This window comes from Colias croceus, chromosome 1 (genome assembly GCF_905220415.1).
Source record: "Colias croceus chromosome 1, ilColCroc2.1".
NCBI classification, from domain to species: domain Eukaryota; kingdom Metazoa; phylum Arthropoda; class Insecta; order Lepidoptera; family Pieridae; genus Colias; species Colias croceus.
The window spans coordinates 13,709,233-13,735,000 of record NC_059537.1 but is presented as its reverse complement, the minus strand read 5'-3'; the positions used below and the strand labels follow the sequence as shown (position 1 = coordinate 13,735,000).

At 33.8% G+C, this 25,768-nt stretch overlaps 1 protein-coding gene across 1 annotated transcript; it reads right to left on the bottom strand.

Moving 5' to 3' along the window:
• Nucleotides 1-244: 244 nt before the first annotated feature.
• On the bottom strand, nucleotides 245-22,988 carry LOC123706063. The gene is made up of 26 exons (XM_045655197.1): nucleotides 22,691-22,988; nucleotides 22,372-22,600; nucleotides 22,001-22,147; nucleotides 21,370-21,450; nucleotides 20,593-20,646; nucleotides 20,265-20,346; nucleotides 19,741-19,927; nucleotides 19,129-19,253; nucleotides 18,034-18,114; nucleotides 17,485-17,631; nucleotides 17,298-17,375; nucleotides 17,029-17,153; nucleotides 16,250-16,935; nucleotides 15,727-15,900; nucleotides 15,179-15,337; nucleotides 14,224-14,343; nucleotides 13,932-13,989; nucleotides 13,426-13,525; nucleotides 11,994-12,140; nucleotides 11,129-11,290; nucleotides 9,801-9,938; nucleotides 2,193-2,318; nucleotides 1,567-1,633; nucleotides 1,262-1,347; nucleotides 813-1,038; nucleotides 245-405 (listed from the first exon to the last, which is right to left on the bottom strand). The coding sequence occupies exons 1-26, from the start codon at nucleotides 22,851-22,853 to the stop codon at nucleotides 245-247; spliced, it is 3,909 nt and encodes a 1,302-aa protein (XP_045511153.1). The 5' UTR covers nucleotides 22,854-22,988.
• Nucleotides 22,989-25,768: the final 2,780 nt, after the last annotated feature.

The window sequence follows — 25,768 nt, the reverse complement described above, 5'->3', positions numbered from 1 at the left end:
ATATCAAAAGAATGGCAGTGATTCCTATTAATCATAATTTTATTTAACTGTACGAATGGTATTCAAAATTAAAATAGAGACTTTTTGTTTCAGAAGCAAACAGTATTTTGCCAAGAGCAGTTTATTTTCCACCAGATAACCATGTAAACACTGACCGAATAAAAAATGCCACCTTTTATACCTATAAACGATTTTTTCTAGAGTCATCACTTACAAAATAACTAAATTAATTTTTCGTATATATTCACCCGATATCCTCACAAGCATCCAACCCAAGCGGATCTTCCGGCGGCTCACTAACAACGGAGAAAACAATACAATGCTTTGTATCAGACCCGGCGTTGGATTGCTTGTATCGAGCCATCGCACTTAGTACTGCTATGTCACACTCGTTTATTATGAACGCTAGAAAATAAGATATTATTATTAACTTTAGAACAAAAAATAAAAGTTTATTGAAATAGATCGAAGAATTATAAAGTTAAGTTAATAACACATTAACAAGTTACGACACAGTCCGGTCCAGTTAGCTCAAAATATAGAGTTAAAGTTGCAAACATTTTTTTTCAGCTCTATGCGAATGTATGCAAGATTTTGTCCAAACAAATAATTCTGTAAAACTATTAAGTAAAGTATAAAAAAAAATTAACGTTCATCTCTACCGTAGTAGAATGCAGAGCACATGTTTTATGAAATCAATTCTTGCGTAATTTTCACTAAGAACCAAATTCAGTCAAATTAAGATAATATGAAAAAAACCCACAAGACAACATCACACACTCTTCAAAACTCTTCGAATCATAGAAGCTTACATTTTCTAAAATTATAATGGCATTTGTCCATAAAATTCCTCGGTTTCGGCAAACTGCTAGGGGTTTCCAGTTCCGCGCCACATTTTCCAAGGAAACTATAGGCCACATACAAGCGCTTGACTTTGGGGTTGGTCATCGCTTTGCACTCTTCGTTCAGAGCGAGCCAGAGTATTGTTATGTCTAGCGTTTGGCTCTTTTCCTCTGATAAGTTTGCCTGAGCCTTGGGCTAGATTTAATATATTTAATCAGTAAAATGTATTTGGAAATAAATTTTATTTTAAAATGATTTATTTTTAGAAAATAAAATATAATGCTATTATTCTGTAATAAACTCTCATTACTATTTAATAATTGTGCTTGTGAAACGTTTTGGTTATTGTGTATATAAACTTCTTCTACATAAATTACTTTCTAAAACATGTAATTTTTTGTTATCGATGAAAACTTACAGTATCCTCTACAGTGGTTCGTCGCGGTGCTTTCGGTAAAATGGTGACTGATTTTTTGCTACATGTCTCCGTCTGTTTTAAGGCACCTTTTAAACATAAACTATAATTATTCAATAATCTATACATAATAATATGTACGTATACAGACTCATAATACTGAATAGGAAGAACCCCTTACGTAAAGTACGACATAGTTTGAATTTCATTTTCAAATTCAAATATTACAGTATTATTGTATTACAGTTTGATATATAATATAAATTTAAAGATAAACTTACCATAAGGATTAAAAAATTATATCTTACTTGCTCTTCGCCATTTTTTAGAGTTCATAATATCGTAGATGTTTTCTGAATCGTATGATGCTTTACTCTATATGAAATAGAAGGAAATATTTATAGCAATAGCGTATGTCACAACCTCACAAGCAAAAAAAAACATTAAATAATTGTGTCTAAAGTTTTGAGAGTTATAAAGACTATAATAGTAACCTTATGTTGGCAAATAAATATATTTTTTTACGGCTCATTCGTGTTTATGTAGAAACTAGTGATCCGCCCCGGCTTCGCTCGTGGCACATATTTCGCAATAAAAGGTAGCCTATGTCCTTTCTTGGGTATAAAAATATCTCCATACCAAATTTCATGCAAATTGGTTCGGTAGTTTAGGCGTGATTGAGTAACAGACAGACAGACAGGGTTACTTTCGCATTTATAAAATTAGAATGGATTCATCCAACTGTTTAATTATTGTGAAACTATTTTAATAAAATTTTGAGTTATACGAGTTAAGATTAAATTGAGTTAAGGACAATGATAAAAGCTTAATAAATATAGAAATAGAATCAAAAGATTTAATATTTTTAAGGAAAGAAATTTGCAAAGCCATATGCGAAAAGTTAACTATCTTTATATAAACATTAAATAATTACAATTTCAGAATGGTGCGGTTTGCTGGCCCTGTGCATGTCGAGATCTCGACTGAGATGGAAGTCGGTGTGATCAGCATCAAGAATTCTCTCAAGCGAAGACGCTTGACGATGGAAGCTGGCTAGCGTCTATAATTATAAAACGTTTCCGTTTATACGTTAGTTAAATTCACTTTCCAGTGAATTAATAAAAAGAATTATATATCTTAAATTATTTTAATTAAAAAAGTAAAATTACAATTAACGTGTTATTACGAGCACGATGCTTCACAATATGTTTTTATTCTAATATTATAATTTAAAGGAATAAAACGTTCTCACGAACGAAAGCACACCGTCAGCGCTTCACATTACATATAGCGTAGGGTTGTCACATAACTCCTCCCCCCGCAGATCCGCAACTATTTTAGGACATTGAGTGAAAATGTTGCGGCAGGATCAACTTCTGGGGCTGATGTTTTCTGTGTTTTCTGAATATTCATTTTCTTTGATTTGTAGCGACGATAGCACAGGAACATTGAAGTGGCCGCTGCGCTCAGTAGCTAAAGATGTAAAGTGGTATTGTCGTATGGTAGATGGAGTGCAGTCCCAAGGTTTTTTAGCGTTCTCGTCGGAATATTACTGATTGGTGCAATTAAAATTTTTGTAGGTGTATCTTTAATTTCATTATTAATATTTGTAATAGTGAGGTCGTCAGTACGTAGAGAGCAGTTTGTAGGTAACGTTGCTATGAAACTGCCTTGGAGATGAAGCTATTCCTTACGCTTGCAGGATAATTTAACCTTTGTGAGATGAGGAAAAATAATGATGTAGTGACTGTCGTCCAATTTCTCCATTGCTGGCTTAGTTAATGTTAGGCAGGTGGATTCACAGTCGCTGGATATCTCTTGCGTGGTGATGAGTTTTGCAATACAGTCGGGTGAACTTCTTGTATGATGATTTAGGGTCGACTTCACATAGAAACCGATTGCTCTTCGATTGAACTTCGGGCATTCAGCCTCTATGTGCACATAAATATCTTTATTGGTTGCTATATAGGGATAGGGAGGTATGATGATATGATTTGTACGATTAAAGTGTGAGGAGTTATAATGGGGAATCTTAATATAATTACTATCCTATTTTTACTAAAGTATGATCCAGTGCGAATTATTCGCGGAGATCTACATTAATAATTTGTTCTGAATCGTAAAAGGAACGTAAAGTAACTAATATAATACTTAATATATCTATGCCTAACATAACATGGTGCGCTCGCGATGTACGCATAAAAGCTAAACTATCCTCTATATTTCTTATTACTAAAAGTAAATCATTAATATTATCGTCCAAGGAGTCTAGGAGTTGCGCTAATTCTATAAAGAACCTAAACTATTTATCAATCTACGTTTTACAAAGCTTCTAACAAGGACGATGCCTTATCCAATTTTTCGTTTAAATGTTGAACCCTAATTTTATATAGGTAGTAATAATGTACGGTTATCAAAATTAAAGGGAAGTAGTGGGTTTTGGAGTACGCTTGAGTCGGGATTTCGAAACAGGTAAGCGTTTTTTGGAAGTATATACATGTATAGGTAAATTAGACACAACTTTGTCTTTTATGAATCGTGAAGCTAACTTTTGTCTCGCGGCTAACGGATTACGTATATATACTTCTTGATCAGGTGCATAGTCAATCTCAGGTTCTCTTCGGGTATTATGTCGCGTCATAATCGCTTCACGTTCTGCGAATGATGAGTCGTGTATTAATTTATAAACTGTCTCCATATTAATGCGATGGTTATGTATGTATTGTTGTAAAAGTCTTTCCGATAAATTTAAGTCAGTTGGGTCTCTAGGGTCATAATGTCCTGTAATTACGTCATAAGGTCGGCATTTAGTCAGACTGTGTACAGAACTATTATATGCTAAGATCGCGTAGGGCACTAAATTTACTGCAGTTTCATTTTTATGCTTTAATTTTAATATTCTTATATGCTCGATAAGGGTGCTATGGAATCGTTCTATCATACCGTTTTCGTTGGGGGTATGAGGAGCAATCATATGATGATTAATCTTATGCAGACGTACAAATTCGGAAAATACTTGATTTGTAAATTCAGTACCTCGGTCAGTAGTTATCGACATAGGCGAACCATGGTGCGTCATGAAAAGTAACAATGTTTTAATGATATTCGGTGCAGTACTGTCGCTTATTCGGTACGCTTGAGCATATTTAGAGAATGAGTCAATAATAGTCAGATACTTATCATGTTCTAGAGTCAATACGTCAGCATGAACAATCTCAAATGGTTTAGAAGGAGGAGGCACGATTTTAAACACTGGGCGTACAGGGTTACGGTCGTATTTTGCACTGTTGCAAATTGGGCATGTATTTATGTAACTTGTTATGTCGGTTTTCATTTTAGGCCAGAAGTATCGTTGGGATAAGGAAAGGTAAGTCTCGTTAATACCGCGATGGTTCGTTTTACCTTCGTGATATTTTCGAATAGTATCTTGTTGAACTAAATAATCAGTTATATCTTCAATCTGTCGCTTAACAAGAAATAATTTCATACATGAATTTTTAAAAGTATTTTGGATTAAAGGTACTATATCGAACATTTTACTAACAGGATTGACCAAAATTGCAGTACGAATTTTAGGATCTACATACTTCTTAATCAGCTCTACAATGTTTTCTTGTAAGCTGTCCTCGTTAATTTGTACTGAGACACGTAGGAAAGCTTCAAATGGTTTCTTTATGGAAGGTTTCGTTGAAGGTGAGTTATTCGTGATTTTTATAAATATCTGTTTACGAAATGTGTTAAGTGGGTCATCACTTATAGGAATGTCTAGAATAGGATTTTCACGGCTAGTATGTTTTGTGCCTTCTGGATTAATGTTAAAAGTTTCGTCTGTACCGTGAGCTCTTAAGGAGGGGGCAGTATCTGTCGATGATTGGCTAATTAAAGGTCTGTCGTCAGGTGCAGAAACAGTCGATGATCTACTATCTAATGGTCTGTCATCAGGTGCAGTTACAGTCGATTCAGAGTCAGAAATATTCACTATCATAGATTCTACGTTTTCATTATGCAATTCTATGCGCGACAATGCGTCCGCGTTCGTGTTACATTTACCTTTCTTATAAACTATCGTATAATCATATTCAGACAGCTTAAGGCGCCAACGTGTCAGCCGAGAGTTCGGTTCCTTAAGATTCATTATCCATTGCAAGGGCTTATGGTCTGTTATAATTTTGAACTTTCTGCCAAATAAGTACGGTCGGAAGTATTTTGTTGCCCATACAATTGCCAATAACTCTTTTTCAATGGTACTGTAATTCATTTCACTATCATTTAAAGTTCGTGAAGCATATGAAATAGGTTTGTCAGAACCGATTGGGCCTTGGGATAATATGGCACCAATAGCTACGTTGGATGCATCAGTCGTAAGTATAAACTCTTTCGTAAAATCTGGGTATTGTAATATGGGGTCATTCAATAGAAGTGTTTTACATTTTTCGAAACAATTGACGTATTCTGAGTCTAGAATAATTTTACTACCTTTTTTCAAACATCTAGTTAACGGTTTTGTAACACGGGCAAAGTCAGGGATAAATTTTCTATAATAACCTAGAAGACCTAAAAATTGCTTTATTTCTTTAGAAGTTTTTGGAATAGGGTATTTAGTTACAGCTTTAATTTTATCTGGGTTTGGTTTTATTCCGTCTCTACTAATTATGTGTCCCAAATATGCAGTTTCTAACCTAAGAAATTCGGATTTGTCCATTTGAATTTTAAAATTTGACTCACGTAGACGTTGGAATACTTTTTTAAGGTTATCAATATGCTCTTGTAAGCTGGTGCTAAAGACTATAATATCATCTAAGTAAACTAGGCATATTTCGTTCTGCAGACCGCGCAAGACATTGTCCATAACCCTCTGAAAGGTGGACGGAGAATTCTTAAGTCCCATGGGCATTCTCAAAAATTCGAAATGCCCATGTTCCACGCTAAACGCAGTTTTAGAAATATCACTAGGATCCATCTCCACTTGTAGAAACCCGCTAGCTAAATCTAATGTACTAAAGTATTGACACTTGCCTAATTTGTCAAGGACGTCAGTAATATTAGGTATAGGATATCTGTCGTCAATAGTTTTTTCGTTTAATTTACGAAAATCTACGACTAATCTCCATTTCTGCTTCCCTGAAGCGTCTGCCTTTTTGGGAACAATCCAAATTGGTGAGCTCCAGGCTGAGTCTGAAGGTCTTATTATACCTTGACTTAACATTTTTTGAATTTGATCTCTAACTTCATTTCTATGTACAAATGGATACCTATAGCTTTTAGTATGAATTGGTACTTCGTCCGTGGTTCGTATGCGATGTTTTATTTTATTAGTAAATGTAAGTGGTTCATCTTCTATATAGAAAACGTCTGAATACTGTGCAACTAATCTTTCTAAGTTAACTCGCTCTTCCTGATTTAAATGATCTGTACGTAACCGAGATATAACGTCTGATGTACGGGTTGATAACTTATTTTGATTAAATAATTCCGTATTATAAATTTCACCGGAGACATGTCTATCCATTGAGAAAATGATATCATGTTGAGTTGGATTACGAACTTCTAAAATTCCTCTGTTATTTTTAACCGACGTTAAACAATGAGGTATAACGCAATTTGAAATAAATTGTTCTGGTATGAAAGTGTCACCATTTGGTACATTAACGGGTAATTTAAGTAATTTGGAAGACTCCGCTGGTAAAACGCATTCATATAAATTTACATTGCACGAATTATACATTTTAATAGGGTTAGTGGCATTACGCGTAATAAACTGCCGGGTTTTTAAGTCAATTTTCGATTCCAATTTTTCAAGTAAATCGAGGCCTATAAGTCCGTCAAATACGTCGTGAAACTTATATACAAATAGTGTAATTTTATCAATCTCTTGAAACTCTTTGAAACATGGTATAGTAATAGAGAAATCGTTTCTAGTGGTTGCATGTATATTAGTGACTTCGAAAGGGTCGTAATTTAATCTTATATTTGAATAAAACTTTTGAACCGCTTCGGGACTTATAAATGATTGATTAGCTCCTGTGTCTAATAATAGTTTTAATGGTGGGTCTAAAATCTGTATGTACGGTAGCTGCCTTTGTGTCTGCAAATTAATTTCTATCTTGGTTTTCTTGTATGGCTGGCCTTCGGAAAATTTTCGTTGTCAGTCGAGTCAGTGTGTTGGTTAGTATCATTACTTTCATTAGTTTCACATACGTTTTCCGGAGGCATGTCACAATTTTGATCATAAATCGCGTCGTAGTTAGAGTAATAATCGTCAGCATAGTCAACATAATAGTTATTATAGTCAGCGTCATAGTAGTCATAGTACGGAGAGTAATATTCATATGGCACACATTCATTAACATTGATATCACGAGTTTTAAAATAGTTAGTAGGTGGTGGGTTACCATGCTTACGCCAGTCATGTCCAGTCGAGGGTGATTCCTTCGTGACATAATGACTCACGCCACTCATTGGCGTTGAACCTTTATAATAATTTGGTTGAGGACGTTGTGGTAATCGGAATACGTTGCTTTGGGGGTTATAGTTAGGTGGAATAGCTCGGAATATTTGTTGGGTACGTGTGGGCATTCTAGGAACATGCTGCTGGTTTTGAACAGGCATTCTAAATTGATACGGTGGGTTTGGTCGGACTTTAGGAGGAAACATATACGGTTGAGGTAAATAGAGGGGCTTGGGTACATGGAAATTGGGTGACGGCATTAAAGAATTATTATATATAGACTTAGGTACATTATTATAATTCGAATAATTAAATTTGGATGAAGCATCGTTTCTTTGTTGTAAGTACATTGTATTTAATTCCTCCTGAACATACTCTAATGCTTTCTCTATTGTTTCGGGCCTCATACAGCGTATACGCGACCCGAGGGGTTCTTTAAGACCCCGAACAAAAGCTTGTTTCGTCAATTTTTTATATAGGTCCCGTTTTGCGTCTATAGTACTTTTAAGAGATTCATGTAAAGTTACGTAAGTCATCATAGTACTGAATAAAGACTGTAATCTATCATAAAACTCTTGGGGCGAGCTGCCACCCTGGGTTTGTGACGCTATATCATTATACAGAGTCGTCTCGTCCCTCTGGTCAGAAAAATTGTTAACTAGGGCCTCACGGATTCCACCCCAACTATCAGGAATACCGTTAGTATTAATGAGGCGTGCCGCCGGTCCCGTGATTTTATTTAAAATGCCGTTTATCAGCGATAAATTAGAAAGAGTGGCCTCGGGGTCATCTCTTATATATTTAATAACTAATTGGTCGCATATTCTAATGAATCTTGTTAATACATGGGGGTTACCATCGAAATCTGGGACCACCCTTAAGCATTTAAAAATTTCCTCCGTGTCAAACGACATATTAAAACTATCAATACTTCTAATACTATCAACTAAACTATTTCTCGAGGACTGTTGGGTATTAACAGCCTCTGTACCCCGGGATTTCCTAGGATGGAAAATCGTGAAGGTTTATTCTAAAATTAATATAGGAATATAATATAGGAAAGCAACACAATAAAATAATTCTGTGCAACTCACATTAACATGGTTTCTGTATCGATGGCTGGATACTGCTGATGTTCTGGATACTCGCTTGGGTTTTTAAAAAAAACCGGTCGGCCGCGCGGGGCCTCGGAACCGATATTTATTTCGGATATCTTCCCGCCGGGCGACCCGAGTATCCTACCGACTGCGCCAGTTAAATTCACTTTCCAGTGAATTAATAAAAAGAATTATATATCTTAAATTATTTTAATTAAAAAAGTAAAATTACAATTAACGTGTTATTACGAGCACGATGCTTCACAATATGTTTTTATTCTAATATTATAATTTAAAGGAATAAAACGTTCTCACGAACGAAAGCACACCGTCAGCGCTTCACATTACATATAGCGTAGGGTTGTCACATAACTCGTTACTTCTTTTGCTTTGGAAATATATATTTCATTGATCTTTTCACTTGTTGCTTTTATTTTTTTATCAACAAAAAACAAATTGGAAACTTCTCCATTGGCTGATGATGTTGATTACGATAGAAAAAATCAAAAAGTATTTATTTAATCACATACTTTATACAATCAGATGTATTAAATATATTGCACAAAATATAATAATTAAGTAAAGCATTTTTATCCAGTATGCACAGAAATAAGAGTAGGAGTAGTAATACAGAAGTATAAATCCCCAGTTAACCCACTAGGAAACCCTGTGCGGAGTCAACTAGTGACTTCCGTCGTCTTTGCAGTATTTTTAATCATTTAATTTATGAAACAACTGATGATGATGATGTGTCCTATTATTTACTTTCTAGCTTTCCGCCCGCGGCTTCGCCCGCGTTTTAAAGAAAAACCATAGTTCCCGTTCCCGTGGGATTTCCGGTATAAAACATTTCCTATGTGTTAATCCAACTTACCCTATACGTGTGCTAAATTTCATCAATTCAGTAGTATTTGCGTGAAAGAGCAACAAACATACACATACATCCTCACAAACTTTCGCATTTATTATAGTAGCATCACCATTAACAACCACAAACCTGCGAAACAGCACCACTAACAGCCGGCATAATATCAGGCGGAACACGCAACATGCACCACACATCTAACACACCCGCTTCTTCTGCTGTTATACTACCGCTTGATACTTCTCGACGACGCAGACCAGGCCCACCAATCTGTTTGACAAAATTTAAATAGTGAGAGTGGGTGTCGAGCATGCTTCGGCACGAACTGGGCCACGCTCGCACCGGGGAAGGTACCACACCCTCACAGGATATCGGCGCCATAGTGACAGTTTACTGTCGCGTTCCGTACGGTGAGTGAGGGGTCCGGAGGCCCACATCCCTTCCCATCCCCTACCCTCTCCCCTATCCTCTCCTACCCCATCCTCATTCCCTCCCATCCTCGCCCCTTCTACCTAACTTCTTCCAAATCCCTTTGAGGACAGCAACACACCCACTTCCCAGTGGAGTGGATGCTTATGGGCGGCGTGTATCGCTTAACACCAGGCGACGCGTGTGCTCGTTTGCTATCCTATAGCATAAAAAAATAGTAGTATTGATTGACCGGTTGGCTTGGTTGGTAGTGGCCCTGCCTTCCAAGCCAGAGGTCGTGGCTTCGATTCCCACCCAGGGTAAATATTTGTGTTATGAACATAGGTGTTTGCTCTTTGCTTTAAATTATAATATGTATGTTTATCAGCCATCTGGTTTCCATTACACAAGCGAAAGCTTAGTATGGGTTCAGAAGAATAAAATATTGATTCGAAAATTCAAAAAAAAACATACCAAAGCTAAAGACATATCAACCCGTCTGTTTGTATGCAGCAACGCGTCACGCAGCGGCAGCATACAACTTGCGAACGGCTTATCTTGTTTCTCCCATTCACAAACCATTATGGGCATTTCTTCCTAATGAACGTCACACAAAATTTTAACCCTTTTACTTCCATGAACCCTTTAGTTTATGTTTTTGAACTGTATTCTTATATTATACCACCTCTACTTACTACTTTAAAAACTACCTAAAACCATTTTCAAGTGCTCATCTACTCAATAGAAAGAAATATAGTGCTCAAGATCCCTATTCCAATAGTTTAATATAACACAGTTATTGAAGTGAAATTTCTTTATCGGGGTTGGAAAAAAATTTAATGTACAACAACAACATTTTTTTCGTTATGCGTGAAATTTTTCAGTTACGCGCCATCTTTATCTTATCCCTACCACGCGTGATTCGACGTATTTCTGTAAAGTTGCATATAGTAAATTATTTTTTTGAAAAATAAGGTCATAAAGAAGTTTTACTTCTTACGTGTGTTATTTGTTTTGTTGTTGTGTGTTAGTCTGTCTAGTCAAAAACCGACCTGTTTCAAATACTCCAGAAACTTCGGAGAAATCCGTACATCGTACTCCACAGAGAAGTCAAAGTGCATCACACGCCCGGCCAGCTGGTGCGTGAGTGTCGGCGCTTGGTCGTAGAACCGCCACAGTAGAGATAGCGACTTGTTGCGGGAGTTTAGTACAGCCTGTGATATTTTCCACTAGTTTTGGGGATATTACAAGGAAATGAAGAGAAAACATTAAGAAATAACCGAAGTTTTTGTCCAAACTAACCGAGCTGTTGCACACGGAAAATACGAACTGGCTAGCTCTGTGTAGACGCGCCTAATAGGAAATCAATATCAGGTAATCCTTGATCATTCATCAACTAGCTGCGCTCTGTAGTTTTACCCGCGGGGCTCCGCTTCTGTTGGTCTTTACGTGATGATATAGCCTTTAGCCTTCCTCGATAAATGGGCTATTCAACACCGAAATAATTTTTCAAATCGGACCAGTAGTTCTAGAGATTAGCGATCAAAGAAACAAACTCTTCAGTTTTATAATATTAAGTATAGATGATACTTCCCCACACACTAACTAATAAAATGTTACCCATTCGCTATGCAATGAATTAGTTATATGCAATAACCTGTCTTGTTTTTATGATTGACGTTTCATGTGAGCGAGAGCAGGACACAGCTATGGTAGCAAATGGTTGAAATTTATCCATTGTTTAACTTTTTATTAGTAAGGCCGTTAATTCATTACATACTTATACGTAAATTACAACTATAGGTGTATGATTTCAACAATATTCAAGTTTAATATTAAGATATATTATTATCTTAAGAAACTGAATAAAGACATCAATCGCATCAAATTTCCTTTTTTTTCCAAAATCCAACCCACCTGATCAGAAAGTATAACAGTGCCAACGTGCAAAGTGAACACGCATTTGGACGTTGCACGTATCCGTTGGTTCGCGTCACACTTGTGTAGCGCGATCGATGCGCCCTCCGTCATGCTCGTCGCGTCTTGGGATGTGGGTTTTGTTGACTGGAAATTTGGGAAATAATAATATGTACTTTACTAGCTATGCGCCCGCGCCTTCGTCGGTGTGGTCAAAGGAAAATTGCGATAAAAAGTAACTTATGTTACTCTAAAAGGGAATCTATAGAGTAAATATATTATATACATAAGTTACTTTACATGTAGGTAAAACAAACACTCGAATTTATAATAAACTAGCTTACCACCCGCGGCTTCGCCCGCTTTGTCTAAAACCTAATAAATTATATACCAAAACCTTCCTCTTGAATCACTCTATCTATTATAGAATACAGCATCAAAATCCGTTTCGTATTTTTAAAGATTTAAGCATACAAAGGGAAAGAGAAAGCGACTTTGTTTTATACTAGGTATGTAGTGATAAGGACTATAATAATTATTATTCATAGTAAGGATTATTCAGCTTTGCGCCCGCAACAATAATTCCTCATATTTCAGTATATTATAGGCTCTAGTTATCCTTTCTCAAGAGATAGACTTTCTAGTATTTTTCATGACACAAGAAAGCAACGTGTATTAAACATTTCGTTCGAACTTTTATTCTCAATGCGATAAAACACAGTATCTGTCTCTATCATATTATTGCATATTGAAGTACAAAATAAAAAACTTAACTTTATAGGAATACTTTTATTTTCATATAATACTTAATAATAAATTACAATTCCAACTTACTAACTTCAGTATACATTACATAATTACGTATTTCAATAGACAATTCTGTTTTAGGAACATTTCTACCATACTATATTACTTATACTAATGTTACTTACAAAAATATTTCACAAGTTTATACACAACCATAATAATTGTAGTTAAAAATTACAATTAATATTTTAAATCATTCACATAACTACTTGTTAACAACTACAAAAAATACTTAAATTACAAATATTTTACTAAGACCGTCATTTACTAATCTAATAACTTTAAAAAATCTGATAATTATTCTTTTAATTTAAAAACAAAATAAAAAAACATTGCATAGGTTGAGTTCGTTTGCTCAAAGTATAAGACATAAGTGGATTCAGTACGTATCCACTATGCATGGATGTCGAAAAATAACATAAATAACAGAAATTTCTTTACTCAATTACATATCTTTATTAAATACCTACATATCCATATCAGAAAATATATTTTTACCTCTATATAGTGTCACTATTATATAAAAAATCAAACCACATTTATTAACTTAACTTTCATTTTTCACTTACACTTACTATATACACATTCACTATCTACACTAACACTAACACTACCACTTTGATACCTCTAGCGAAGTGTGTGCCTGCAACAGATGTCTACAGCGGGACAACTCGTCGCTGATCGCACGCAATGCCTCCTCCATTTTTTCTGACGTCGATGTATGTCTGTTAATTAAAATAAATATTAAAAAATTGTCAAATTACATTAATGGGAATGCTTTTTTCAAGGATTCTGATGTCGACAATAAGTGAATCATCACTATCACTACATAGTATAAAACAAAGTAGCTTTTTCTGTCCCTATGTCCCTTTGTATGCTTGAATCTTTAAAACTATGCAACAGATTTTGTTCTTTTATTGTAATAGATAGTATATATATAGTTTTAGTATATCATATTTTATTGGGTTTTAGGCACAGCAGGCATAGCCGTGGGCTGTAAGCTAGTTTTTTTTATAACATTTGAAACTAAGTTTTGGGAAATATGCAAAGACAATAAAAGGATTCTTTTAAATAGAGATGAAGTCATTTTTACACTTTTAGTCGAATCTCGGTTATACAATATTAACCTACCGTCTAACATTGGTGATATTGTCGTCGGGTGATTGAGTTTCTCCAATTGAGTGTCTGCCTAAAAATAAAAAATATAAAAATATAAAAAATGTAGCAAAGTCTTCAAGGTTATTTGAAACAGTACTATTTGAATTAATCAAAAAAATTCCTCGCTTTAAAATGGAAATTTAAATTTGTTATAGTCTTCAAACGAAATTCATAAGTAAAAATAATAAAATACAAAAACCTAGTTATGAAATCTCTCCTACTTTACAACAATATTTTACTAAATAAATATACAAAAAACACTAACGTTCTTGCACAGGCAATTCTCCTTCGCTCAAAGAACCGTAGTCGGTGGTCGAACGCGGCGTTAGATCGCTCTGTGTGCACGTGCCCTTTTCCTCACCGGGCGATAGGATTGGGCTTGTTACTGTAAGAATATGGTTTTTATATAATTTTATTCCTCTTAATCATTGTAATATAGTTTTTACTGTTAGTTCCTTCCTCTTAATTAATAACCACCATTCTAAAGCCAATAAGGCTAACGATTATAATTCATCATCATCATCATCAGCCCATATTATACGTTCCCACTGCTGGGACACGGGCCTCCTATGAGGGTACAGGCCATAATCCACCACGCTGGCCAAGTGCGTGTTGGCGGATGACACATGTCGTCGAACTTTTTAATTCTTCGACATGTCGGTTTCCTCACGATGTTTTCCTTCACCGTTCGAGCAGTGGTGATGTTACAACATGCGCAGATAAATTGAAAAATCAATTTATTTCCTGCGCGCTCGCCTGGTCTTGAACCCCGGACTTATCGATTCGAAGACCGAGGTCTTACCACTGAGCCACCGCTGTGATTATAATTACTGTATAGAAATTCAAAATAAGTCAGTAAATAAGAGTGGATTCTAATTACTGTTAAAGCGCTAGATATGGTCACATCCTACTGAATTGTCAACATCCATGCAATATTTACAAACGTTATGAAATTGAATAAATAAAAAATGTTGTGTGGTTTTATGAAACCACGGTAAAAGTGAAACTTTTTTTCACACTATAGACATTTAACTAAAATTTATCGTATTTGTACGATAATTATCGTACGTATCGTGCGTCACGCGACATACGCTTCACAGACCAAAAAGTTTGAGACGATGTAATAAAAGTTTCACTTTAAAATTGGTAATTTAGATTTTATTAACTAAATAAATCAATATCACTAATTTCAATATAATCAATCACATTTGTATTCTCACCTTCCCTCTCAGAAGGTGCATCAGTGAGCGACGACACATCGCAAGGCGTGTCGGGTGACACAGCTTGTAGTTTCGCTGAACCAGACACTATGTAGGTACCACGGCTTGGTGTAGATGTTCTACGGCCAGGGTTGTATACGCAGGGACTGGTTTCTCTACCTGTGGTGTACCTTTTTTTATGAGGAGTGCTACAGGGTTCTAGTGTTGGTCCTTTGCTAAATTTATATTCTACATATACAGTTGGGGTCGACTGACCTTATTTGTATTTTTGACGAAAATTAGGCATCGGATGATTTACGTTTGCTATTGAGTTAATATTGTGTTTGATTATGGTATTTTTAATCAAATAGATTATTAAACATTTTTGTATTACACCATTTGATGAGCCACTAAAGTTATCTTTGTAAATATCAATATTTTAATTTCGGTTAACACTGTGATACCATTAATAAAGTCATATTTAAAATCATTATTTAATTAAACAAAATTCTAACAGCTTATAAATTCATATGATAAATACATACCTATAAAATAACACACAAACTTACCAATCTCCACTCCAGGACCGTAAATAATCTTATCACCACAGCCACATTTTCTAAACTTGCTATTAGAAGCAGTGGTGGTAAACCGTAGTGTCCCACTACAAGAACGAAACATAGCAACCCCACGACGAGCTGAGATTGGACAAGTGCAAATTTTCACTGACTGCTCGCATATATCTAAAATGTAAGTAAGTATCTGTGTTCAAAACAAGTTATTTTTTTTATAGGCTCGTTGATATCAAGTCATGAATTTATAGAATTCAAAGAAAATGTATGCATAAAAAAATGAATTCTGCATGCATAGTATGAAAATAACAATAAAAATATTATTAGATAATGATAAAAAAGGAGAAACTTATGCAAACAATGACAACTATGGTCTAAGATAAAAAAACTATAATTTATAAATGAAACGAAATGGTTTCCAAACAATGCCATTAACAGAACTTTAAACATTTTCTTAAAACTATTGAATGGAAAATTCAAATTATAACAGTTTGAATTTTTAAAAATCACAATAGCTCACCTAAATTATTTAGATTAGTTGCAGCTTCTTGGATTATTTCATCAGTACCCACGCCTGTATCTCTAAACTCATTTCTAGGTTCTCTATATTCAGTAATAGGATCAACTCCAGTCGATACATATTTATTTCCTTTTACCTTACTATCAACATTTGCAATCGAATTTGTTTCTTTCTTTAACATTTTCGTCAAACTATCCGTTAAATTCGCAAAGGAATTATCAACTGGTTTATTAAAACTTTCATTCACTTTAATATCCATTGTTGAGTCGCTTTTCTCATGCACAGTTTCATTAATCAACTTCCCGCTAACCCGTTTTATAGTTTCTTTGGTGAAATTAAAGTCATCACTTGAAGTACCAACTGTTGCTTCTTTATTTTCTTCTGGTTCGTTTGAATTATTACGACTTGTATTAACGTCTTCTTCTTTTATCTGTTCATTATTTACATTAAACATTTCACTATTATGAGTACTCGTTGGATATTCAAGATCGGATCTATTCTCTATGTATCGGGAACATCGTCTCGATTTATCTTTAATACTATTGGCTATAGACAGTCGATTTTCGTCTATAGTCGATTCAGCATCACTTCTTTCAAATTCCGTACACCATTCGTGGGTGCTTTTTGATGAATTTAGACGCCTAGTTCTTATGAGATAGTCATCATCTCTCGGTGATGGTGATTGGCTGAAAATTGAGTCTTATTTCATCACTTCAATAAAAACATAACATTAATCACTATTATTAGTTAATTTTTTAAATAAATAAAAATATACAAACCATTCTAATGATTCGTTGTATCTGCATTCGGTTGGCATCTTTCCACAGAAGGATTTTGTTTTATTTTGTGATCTTATAATACGTTCATTTTCTTCCGTATCCTGAGACTGTCTAACATTATCACCCTAGAAGTTAATATCAATGTAGAAACATACTTTTCTTAACATAAATTGATTACACTACTTCTACATACTTCTACACGAATTTATGAAAAATAAAAGAGAAATTTATACTAAATCAGTAGTATTTACTTGATAAAAATGACTTACTATCGATTGCTTCAGACTATTTAACTGTGCTTGGAGATCAGCTATCTGATTCATAATGGCGCTCTTTTTCGGGGACTCCTTTTGAAGAAAAAACAAATATAACATTTAATATTTCTATGTAATATGCTACTTATTGAGCTACATAACTGTAAAATATCAACAAAATCAGTCAGTTTTAAAGACATACATCGTTAGAATCCCGACTTCTATGCGTGTCCGTGTAACCGCTATCATCCGACATTCTGTTCATCTTCTCTGTACTGACATCTTGCGCTTTGTCTGATTGAGATGAAGCCGAGTTGTTTGGGACTATCAGTTGGAATTGGCAGTGATACTGGAAGATATTAAAGAAATAGAAAAGATAATAATTCATTTTTTAACCAAAACTACAAATATTTGGTATATCAGGCACACACTAATAAACACAAACACACATACATGCATACGTACACGCCCACGCTCTGTGCGCATATACACCAACAAAACATAGGATTGTAGGAAAAATGTAGCATAGATAACATTTAACGCTAAGATAGTATTGATGAAAAGAATACTTGTATACTTCCAGAAATATGAGCCTTTAATTTCCTACTCCAAAGTATTTACCAAGAAAAACGCTGATGATTACTGTTACGGTGATGCAATTTTATAAAAACTGTAAGGAATCTATGTTTTTATCAATTTTAACTTAAACCTTGTAGTTCGTGTACAAGGTTTAGGTACTACGATAACTTACCATTGAAGAATCATCGGCGTTTGATAGAGTCATATTCGACTCTGGAACGGCCATTTGTCTCTCTTGTTCCTCCCTTTTTATCTAGAAAATGTATTTTTTGCAAATTTTATGAAAATTACCAACATACCCTACCTTGAATGCGATAAAACCAAAAATATCATTTTCAACATACCCTACGTCAAAAATCAATAAATTTACTAAATATTCGGGAAAAAAGTAAAAAAAAATCTTATCTAGCTAATAACAATAGAAACTTTAAGGGACTGAAAGCAAAGTCACTTATACTGGTTTGATAAACAATGCTCATAGACATAGTATACAAATACAAGTGAATTAAAATCCATACTATAGTCGAGCCAATTTAATAGGCAACATTTGACGTCTATCAATTTTATCTTCGAAGAGAGGTAACCTGCTTAAAAACATCGATTAAAGTGAATTAATCGATACGGATTTGAAACATTTGTCAATCGAATTTATTAATTTATGATGATTTTTATTCACAAGTAATCAATGCATTCGATTCTAGATGTCAAATTTCGATTTTCAGAGGAACGTCTCTGGTATTTAAAAAGAAAAAAGGTTTATTGACACAAAATTGTAGCGACGTCAGTTCTTCAATTCAGAAATTGTTTATTATGTTTAGTATGGTTTATCAGTAAAATGAAATCTTAAAATTACTTGTATCGGTCATTATTATTATAAATATGTAATCATAATTGAAAAAAGTTAAGCAAATGTGCAGTTCTAACAAAACGAAATATCATGTTATTCTATGTCGTCGTTACTAGGTTACGTTGTTGAATTTTGTTGAACTGTCAAATGTTGCCTATTAAAATGGCTCTACTATAATATTATAAATGCGAAAGTTACTCTGTCTGTCTGTCTGTTACTCAATCACGCCTAAACTACTGAACCAATTTGCATGAAATTAGGATGGAGATATTTTGATACCCGAGAAAGGACAAAGGCTACCTTTTATTGCGAAATATGTACCACGGGCGAAGCCGGGGCGGACCTCTAGTACGTAATATTTAACTAAACAATATTAAAATTACACGCAATAATAAACACCAATAATTAAGGTAGTCTTACATTTAAATTATTAAGGTGTTTTTCAATAGCATTGGCAATATCACTGGACATTTCTGCCGCTTTCGCTCGCATCTCCAGATCTGCGCCGCGACTCTTTTCCAGCCTTAGTTGTACTGCTAACTGTTCTAGAATTATTCACAAATAAAATAATATAAAAACGTATGATTAAGCTCGTTTTTAAAATGACATGAACATTACAATATTATCTCTTTCAACATATTTTTGTATGGTTTAGGCTGGTTTACGCATCTATCACATAGCACGAAGAGGGACATTTTAACTTTCTTTCTACTATAGATTTGACTATTGTGTTTTTAAGTCTACAAGAGTGCTGTAAGCGTTCTTACGAACCTCATAAAGTATTACATCGCGAAATTGTGTAATAAAACAGTATAAAATATTGTTTTCTGTACTCATAAAAAAACGACGTGTGTCACTCGGGGACTGGGGCGGTTGCGCTATTGCATGCTATGCCTTCAAGCCACACCTCCGCTCGTCGGAGTGGGGAGCGTGAGGTTTTTTCGTTACGGAATTTCTCGATTCGGTCCCCGCGTTCAAGGCCCGCGATAGAAGCTATGCAATAGCTTAAAAAACATTTTTTTGTTACCCTACCACACTGAGCTTCACAAATCCTCAGTCTTTGCAAGAGATCTGTAATTTCCCCCCTTTGCTGTTCGATCCTGTGCCCGCTCGAAGTCGACTCACTTCTAACTCGAACGTTTTCAGAATGCAATGTTTTCATTTCTTCTTCGAGTCGTTTTATTCGAGTCGAGTAGTCTTCGTGTGTGGATGATAGTTCCTGGAAGAAGGCTGTAGTATTATAAATATTGACGACCGGTTTCTGAATTGAGTTATGAAATGTGAAGAAGCTCTGAAACTATATGTAAGTGCTGCTTAAATATTGGCTTGTATGTCACACAAGTTCTCTTAAACATTAATCAAATCAATTCTGAAATCAGTAACCAGCCTTTAGTCTGTGAGATCTTAATGTACCTATGTGTGCACAATGTTTGACTATTAACTTTGGCTTTACTCCTGGCTGGTCTCCTTTTGAAAACATTATAAACATAAATACCCAAAATTTTGTAAATTATAATAATATTTTCACTTTTTCGCGATTTTTTTTAAATACAAACCTGTTGCAAATCAGCAATCTTTTGTTTCATCTCCTCCATGAGAGTTCTACATTTATTCTGATCACAGGGACCTTCAGTAGATCTGAAATTAAAACAAACTAAGAATACTATTTTACAGGAAAGAAGAACTGTTATAGTTATTTTTTATATATAAATCAAATTAAAAATATTAGAAGTGTGACTAAGCAAAGTACAAAATAATTTCCTATTTTAAAAAATTAGTCTTTTACTTCTCTCAAATACATTAGTATACAAGAATTTAATTTATAACATTCAAATTACGAGTTGTGTGGATTATCAAATAACATATTTTGTTTATTCCACTTACTGTTCTCTAGTTGATGCGATTTCTTGGATTGGGGAAGACGGCTGGGCGAAATCACTGAAAATTTGTAAAAAAAACAATTATTTCAATCAGTTAAGTATAATATAATTTATATTATAAAATCCAAAATCAAAATGAATTGGAAGATTAGAATTTAGAATTATAATAATGAGGAGAAAATGCTCAATAAAATTGTTTCAATAATATTTATAAGAAGCTTTTAATTTAAAAAACACTGATTGAATCAAAACTATACATATAATAAATCTGTAATCTGTAAAAATATTGAAAAAATAAATAGCAGGGGGTGTTACTGGATCGATACCAAACCCAAATATGTGATTAAAAAAATTTTTGTTTGTCTGTCTGTCTGTCTGTCTGTCTGTCTGTCTGTCTGTCTGTCTGTCTGTCTGTCTGTCTTTCTGTATGTGCAGGCATCACGTGAAAACTAACGGTTCGATTTCGATGAAACTTGGTATAATTATACCTTATTATCCTGGGCATAAAATAGGATACTTTTTATCCCGGAAAAATACGTAGAAAAAAATTAATCTTCATTTTTCCGCGCTGACGGAGTCGCGGGCGGAAGCTAGTTACTAATATTATGCTTCGTTTGCAGTAAAGTATTTTCCAAACTTACACCTTTTAAGCGGCTTAACAAAAGATACACCTAACAAAATTATCTTAGCAATAAACATATTATGTGTCTTTGCTATTTTCAAGCTTAAAAGAAATTATTTAAGAAAAAGTGCTAAAGAGAATAAAAAAAAAACCTGGTACCTATTAAGATATTGGCAGGAAGCTGTGGAAGATCTAACATTCTCATTTGCTTTCAAATTGAGAGCACTTGTAGATGCATTCCTGAAAAAGAAGTCAAAAATGAATTATTTTTCTATACATACATACATATCTGTACGAGCAAGCACGTCCAAAGTGCAATAAGGCGCTTTGCTTGCATATTTCGTAACCCAAATTGTATCCAATATTTTTCGGTCATTAAGAGTACCTCGCGTGACTCATCCATTTCATTTTATAGTTAATATATTGCCGTTCATTACAAGTTTTTTATATTTCAATAATTCTTTTATTTCTTATTAATTAATTAATTAAACGGAATAGGCCCGTACAATATCTTAATTTCAAACTCAAGCATTTATTTATTCATCAACACTTGATTTATAAGCGCTTTTTCATAATCAAAATACAGAAAAATGATAATAATAATTTACCACTGGTTCAGAAAGCAGTTTCTAAAGAGAAGACCTAGGTCCTGGCATGAAACTCCACAGTTGCTCTTTTAAGAACATAACAATGTAACATTATGTAGGTACACAATTTAAAAACAAATCACATCAGGGAAGTGCTTTCTTTTTTATGTCAATTAAATAAACAATAATTAAAAATAACTTACTTCATAGAAGTGGAAGACATATTGCATTTTGGGCATCTTGCTCCTACTGAACCCTTTTTAAGGAACTGTTTTGTCGAACAAAGCCTCATGTTGAGCAAGCGAACTCTGTCACTCAAGCGCTCATTGGTTTTCTTCATATCTGCTATACTACAATAGTTTATAGAGTCATGATCAACTTTATGATTAAAATAGATTATTAAAACTTAGGTAAACTTAAATAGACGCTCAAGCCAATATAGAAAAGAAAAATAATAAAAGTAATATGCTTTGAAAAATTCAAATATTATCTGAGTTCAGTATTTATTTCGTTATTTGTAGGTGTACACCTACACTTCTTTTTCTTAATTATGATATAACTAATTTACACCTACGTTTCTTTCTGTTCATTCACAGTAGCTTTACAATTACAGCAGCATTCCTTTGTATCCCGTACCAGAGGCCTCTGCGCAGTTACCCTCTGCAACTTTGTTGATAAAATCTTTAGCTGTTCTCGCTGCCCATTAACCGTTTTCTTCAGATCCACATTATTGTCAACAAGGGCGAAATATAAATCCTCTAATTCACGCTTACTAAGTTTTGAAGGGCAAATTCTATAAAAATCTGTAAAAATGCGTGTTCATACGACTTACATTTTTTTATTAGTCTGAGAATGAAGCCTCAAGCAACATTTTCAAAAGCTCGGCAACTTACCTTTTTCTGATCGGGCTGTGTGATTCTTGCACATATCATGTGCGCTTTTTTCCTTACCATCATTCATTGTATTCGTTATCAATCCAATTTCTTTATATTCACAATCAAAATAATTTACAATTACGGCAAATAAATTATAATGCAACACGAAATTTTTATACATTTAAAATACCGGGACATTTAACTTATAGAACTACATTGTTCGTGGAATTTATTTTAAATGCATTGTTTTCTAACAAATCGTGCCATAAACTTAAATTAATTTAAAATGTTCAGTTTTCGTTTACTAAAATCTAAATCTGCCGCCATAGCAACTGATATTTTGACGTTAACAACGTCAATGTCATTTATGCTTATTCACTTTTAATGTCGCAGATACTAAACTTTTTGTGCCAACAAATTCAAATCCCATATTAATTATGGGATACGTTAGTTCCAACTTCCAAGTTAGTTCTCAAGTAACATATTTTAATAAACTATTATATTCTTATTGCCAATGTAATTATATGTACTATATTATCGGGTAATTACTAAATTAGGCGTTATGAAATTAAAACGTATTAAGATTTCTTCATGTAAACGTCCTATTAATTTTGGAGAATCGTTAAGAGGACAAATAAAACAAAATTTATTACATGCCAACAAATTTATTTATTGTATTTTTTAAAACACTATCTTGCTACGAACAGCTATCTCTTAAAATTAAAACAATATAATCACCTCATAATTGCTTAATAATTATAATTTAATAATCCGTTGTAGTACTTAGGTTCTTTTAATTATTCCATACTATTTCGTTACAACCCAGTATTTGAGTTTCTTCTTAAAATACATCAATTATTTAATTATGTAAGTCATTCAGATAAAATACAAGATTCATGTTGTTTTATTTATTGGTGAAGCAACATGACAAATTCAAAGGAAGTCGTTCCACATCACTTATTTTATGGATCGATCTTGCGATTAATTACATTTCAAATTAAAAATATAATGCAGCCGTTTATTAATATAAATAAGAATAAGTTTCATCTTAACCTACTTGAAAAGAAAATATATTAAAATCTATTCAAATGTAATACTGGATCACATCACATTGTGTTACACACAATTTACTTAGTCATTTATTTTATTTCATAAAATAAATAAATAAATTGAGTCTATTGTATTAACATACTAAAGTAAATAATAAATAAATGTAAAAATGAGTCACAAGCCTTTAATGAGTTTTGGAATGATTGTTATCTATGTATAGTGTGTAACAAAAATGATACATATTTTTATAGTTACTTCGGTAAATAAAAAAATCTACTTTCTAGGTGGTTTTACCGAGATATCAGTAAAAAATACAGTTTTGAATTGAAATAATATTATAGTATACACTTATTTTATAAGAATGTAACTAATTAGTTTCATCTATGTTCATATTTTTTTTTCTCTATGGTTATTTTTGTGTATATCCCTTGGTATATCCTACTATTTTGAAATTATAATAATTCATTATTATATTATTAATTAGGTATTATAAAATAAGTAGGTAATATTATCATCAAATTATTTAGCGTTCAGAAAAAAGTTCAAAGCTCTCTCCACAATCAACCGTCATATATGTACCTATTTAACTTACATAAAATAATGTCTAAATAATTGTAAATGCATATTTTATTAAAATTACTTGAAAAATTATTCGTCATAGTGTATATTTTTATTGTTATATGCATTAAGCAATGAGTTTATAACTATAATAATGTTTATACCTATAATAATGTAATGTTCATGTAATATGAAAACTTATTCCGGTTTGGTTTGTATATTTTGTGCAACAGATACTCGCCGAAGGTGAGTACCTAGTATAATATTCTTTGAACAGATAGGCCTAAGGGCGGCCGTACACGGACCGCTTCAAGCAGTTGAGACCGACGGCTCGAGCAGTCAGTGCACGTCGCTCAGCCGTTAACTGCTCGAGCTGTCCATCCGCATACATAATACTATAAACGGTTTGAAAATACTCTGTAGAAAAAAAATCCCGTCCAATCGCTTCAAGCCGTCAACTGCGCGGTTTATAGGGACAGCTCGAGCAGTCAGCGACCGACCGCTCGAGCAGTCAGTGCACGTCGCTCAGCCGTTAACTGCTCGAGCTGCCCGTGTACGCCGGTACGGCCGCTCTAAATTATTCTTTGTACCTACATCGTTATTATTTATATCATTGACATGTCAAAGCGCTGTCAAACAGCATATTCGAGAATATGTCATTTTGCTGTCATTGTTGATGAAAATAATATAATATTTTCTGAAATAATACTATTTCAGAAAATATTATATTATTCCCAAACAAGAAGCTTATATCTAATACACTGGAGATTGCACTTTGAATGTTGACTTGTCACGGGAAGGTATGACCTTGAATGACGCCTGGTTGTTTTTTGTCCCTTTCACACCTAACTTGGCAAGTTGGTGTGAAAGGGATGAAGGAACAACCAGGCTTCATTCAAGGTCATACCTTCCCGTGACTTGTCAACGTTCATAGTGCAATCTCCAGTGTATTAGATATAAGCTTCTTGTTCCCACAAATGATCAAACGGAATTACGCACCTTTATGTATTAAAAGTTGCATTAAAAATGTCAAAAATAGTTAATTACATAATTCTAGGCCTTTGTAGAGTAAAATGTTTATCAAAACATCCCAAATAATAGCAAAATTATGTGTAGCAGTGTAGCATAAATAAAATTAGAATGATGCTACCACAGATAATAATATAATAAAGTAGTAATGCCACGGAATATAATATTAGATAATAGTACTACGTAATGGTACTTAATGCTACAAAAGAATTACCTACCTATTGTTCGAAGTTCGACTCACTATTTCAGTTATCGATTCATTTTTAAATCAAACCTACGTTTAAGTTATGGTATTTTTAGGTTTATGCTTGGGTTTATGGAAACAAAATACAGATAAGCAAATAATGAGTTTGCGTGTTGGTTCGTTGTTTCATTATGATTGTTAGCGTCTTTGCGTCTATTGTGTCCATAATAATAATTATTAGGCACTGCACAATATTATATTCTATAATAGTCGAG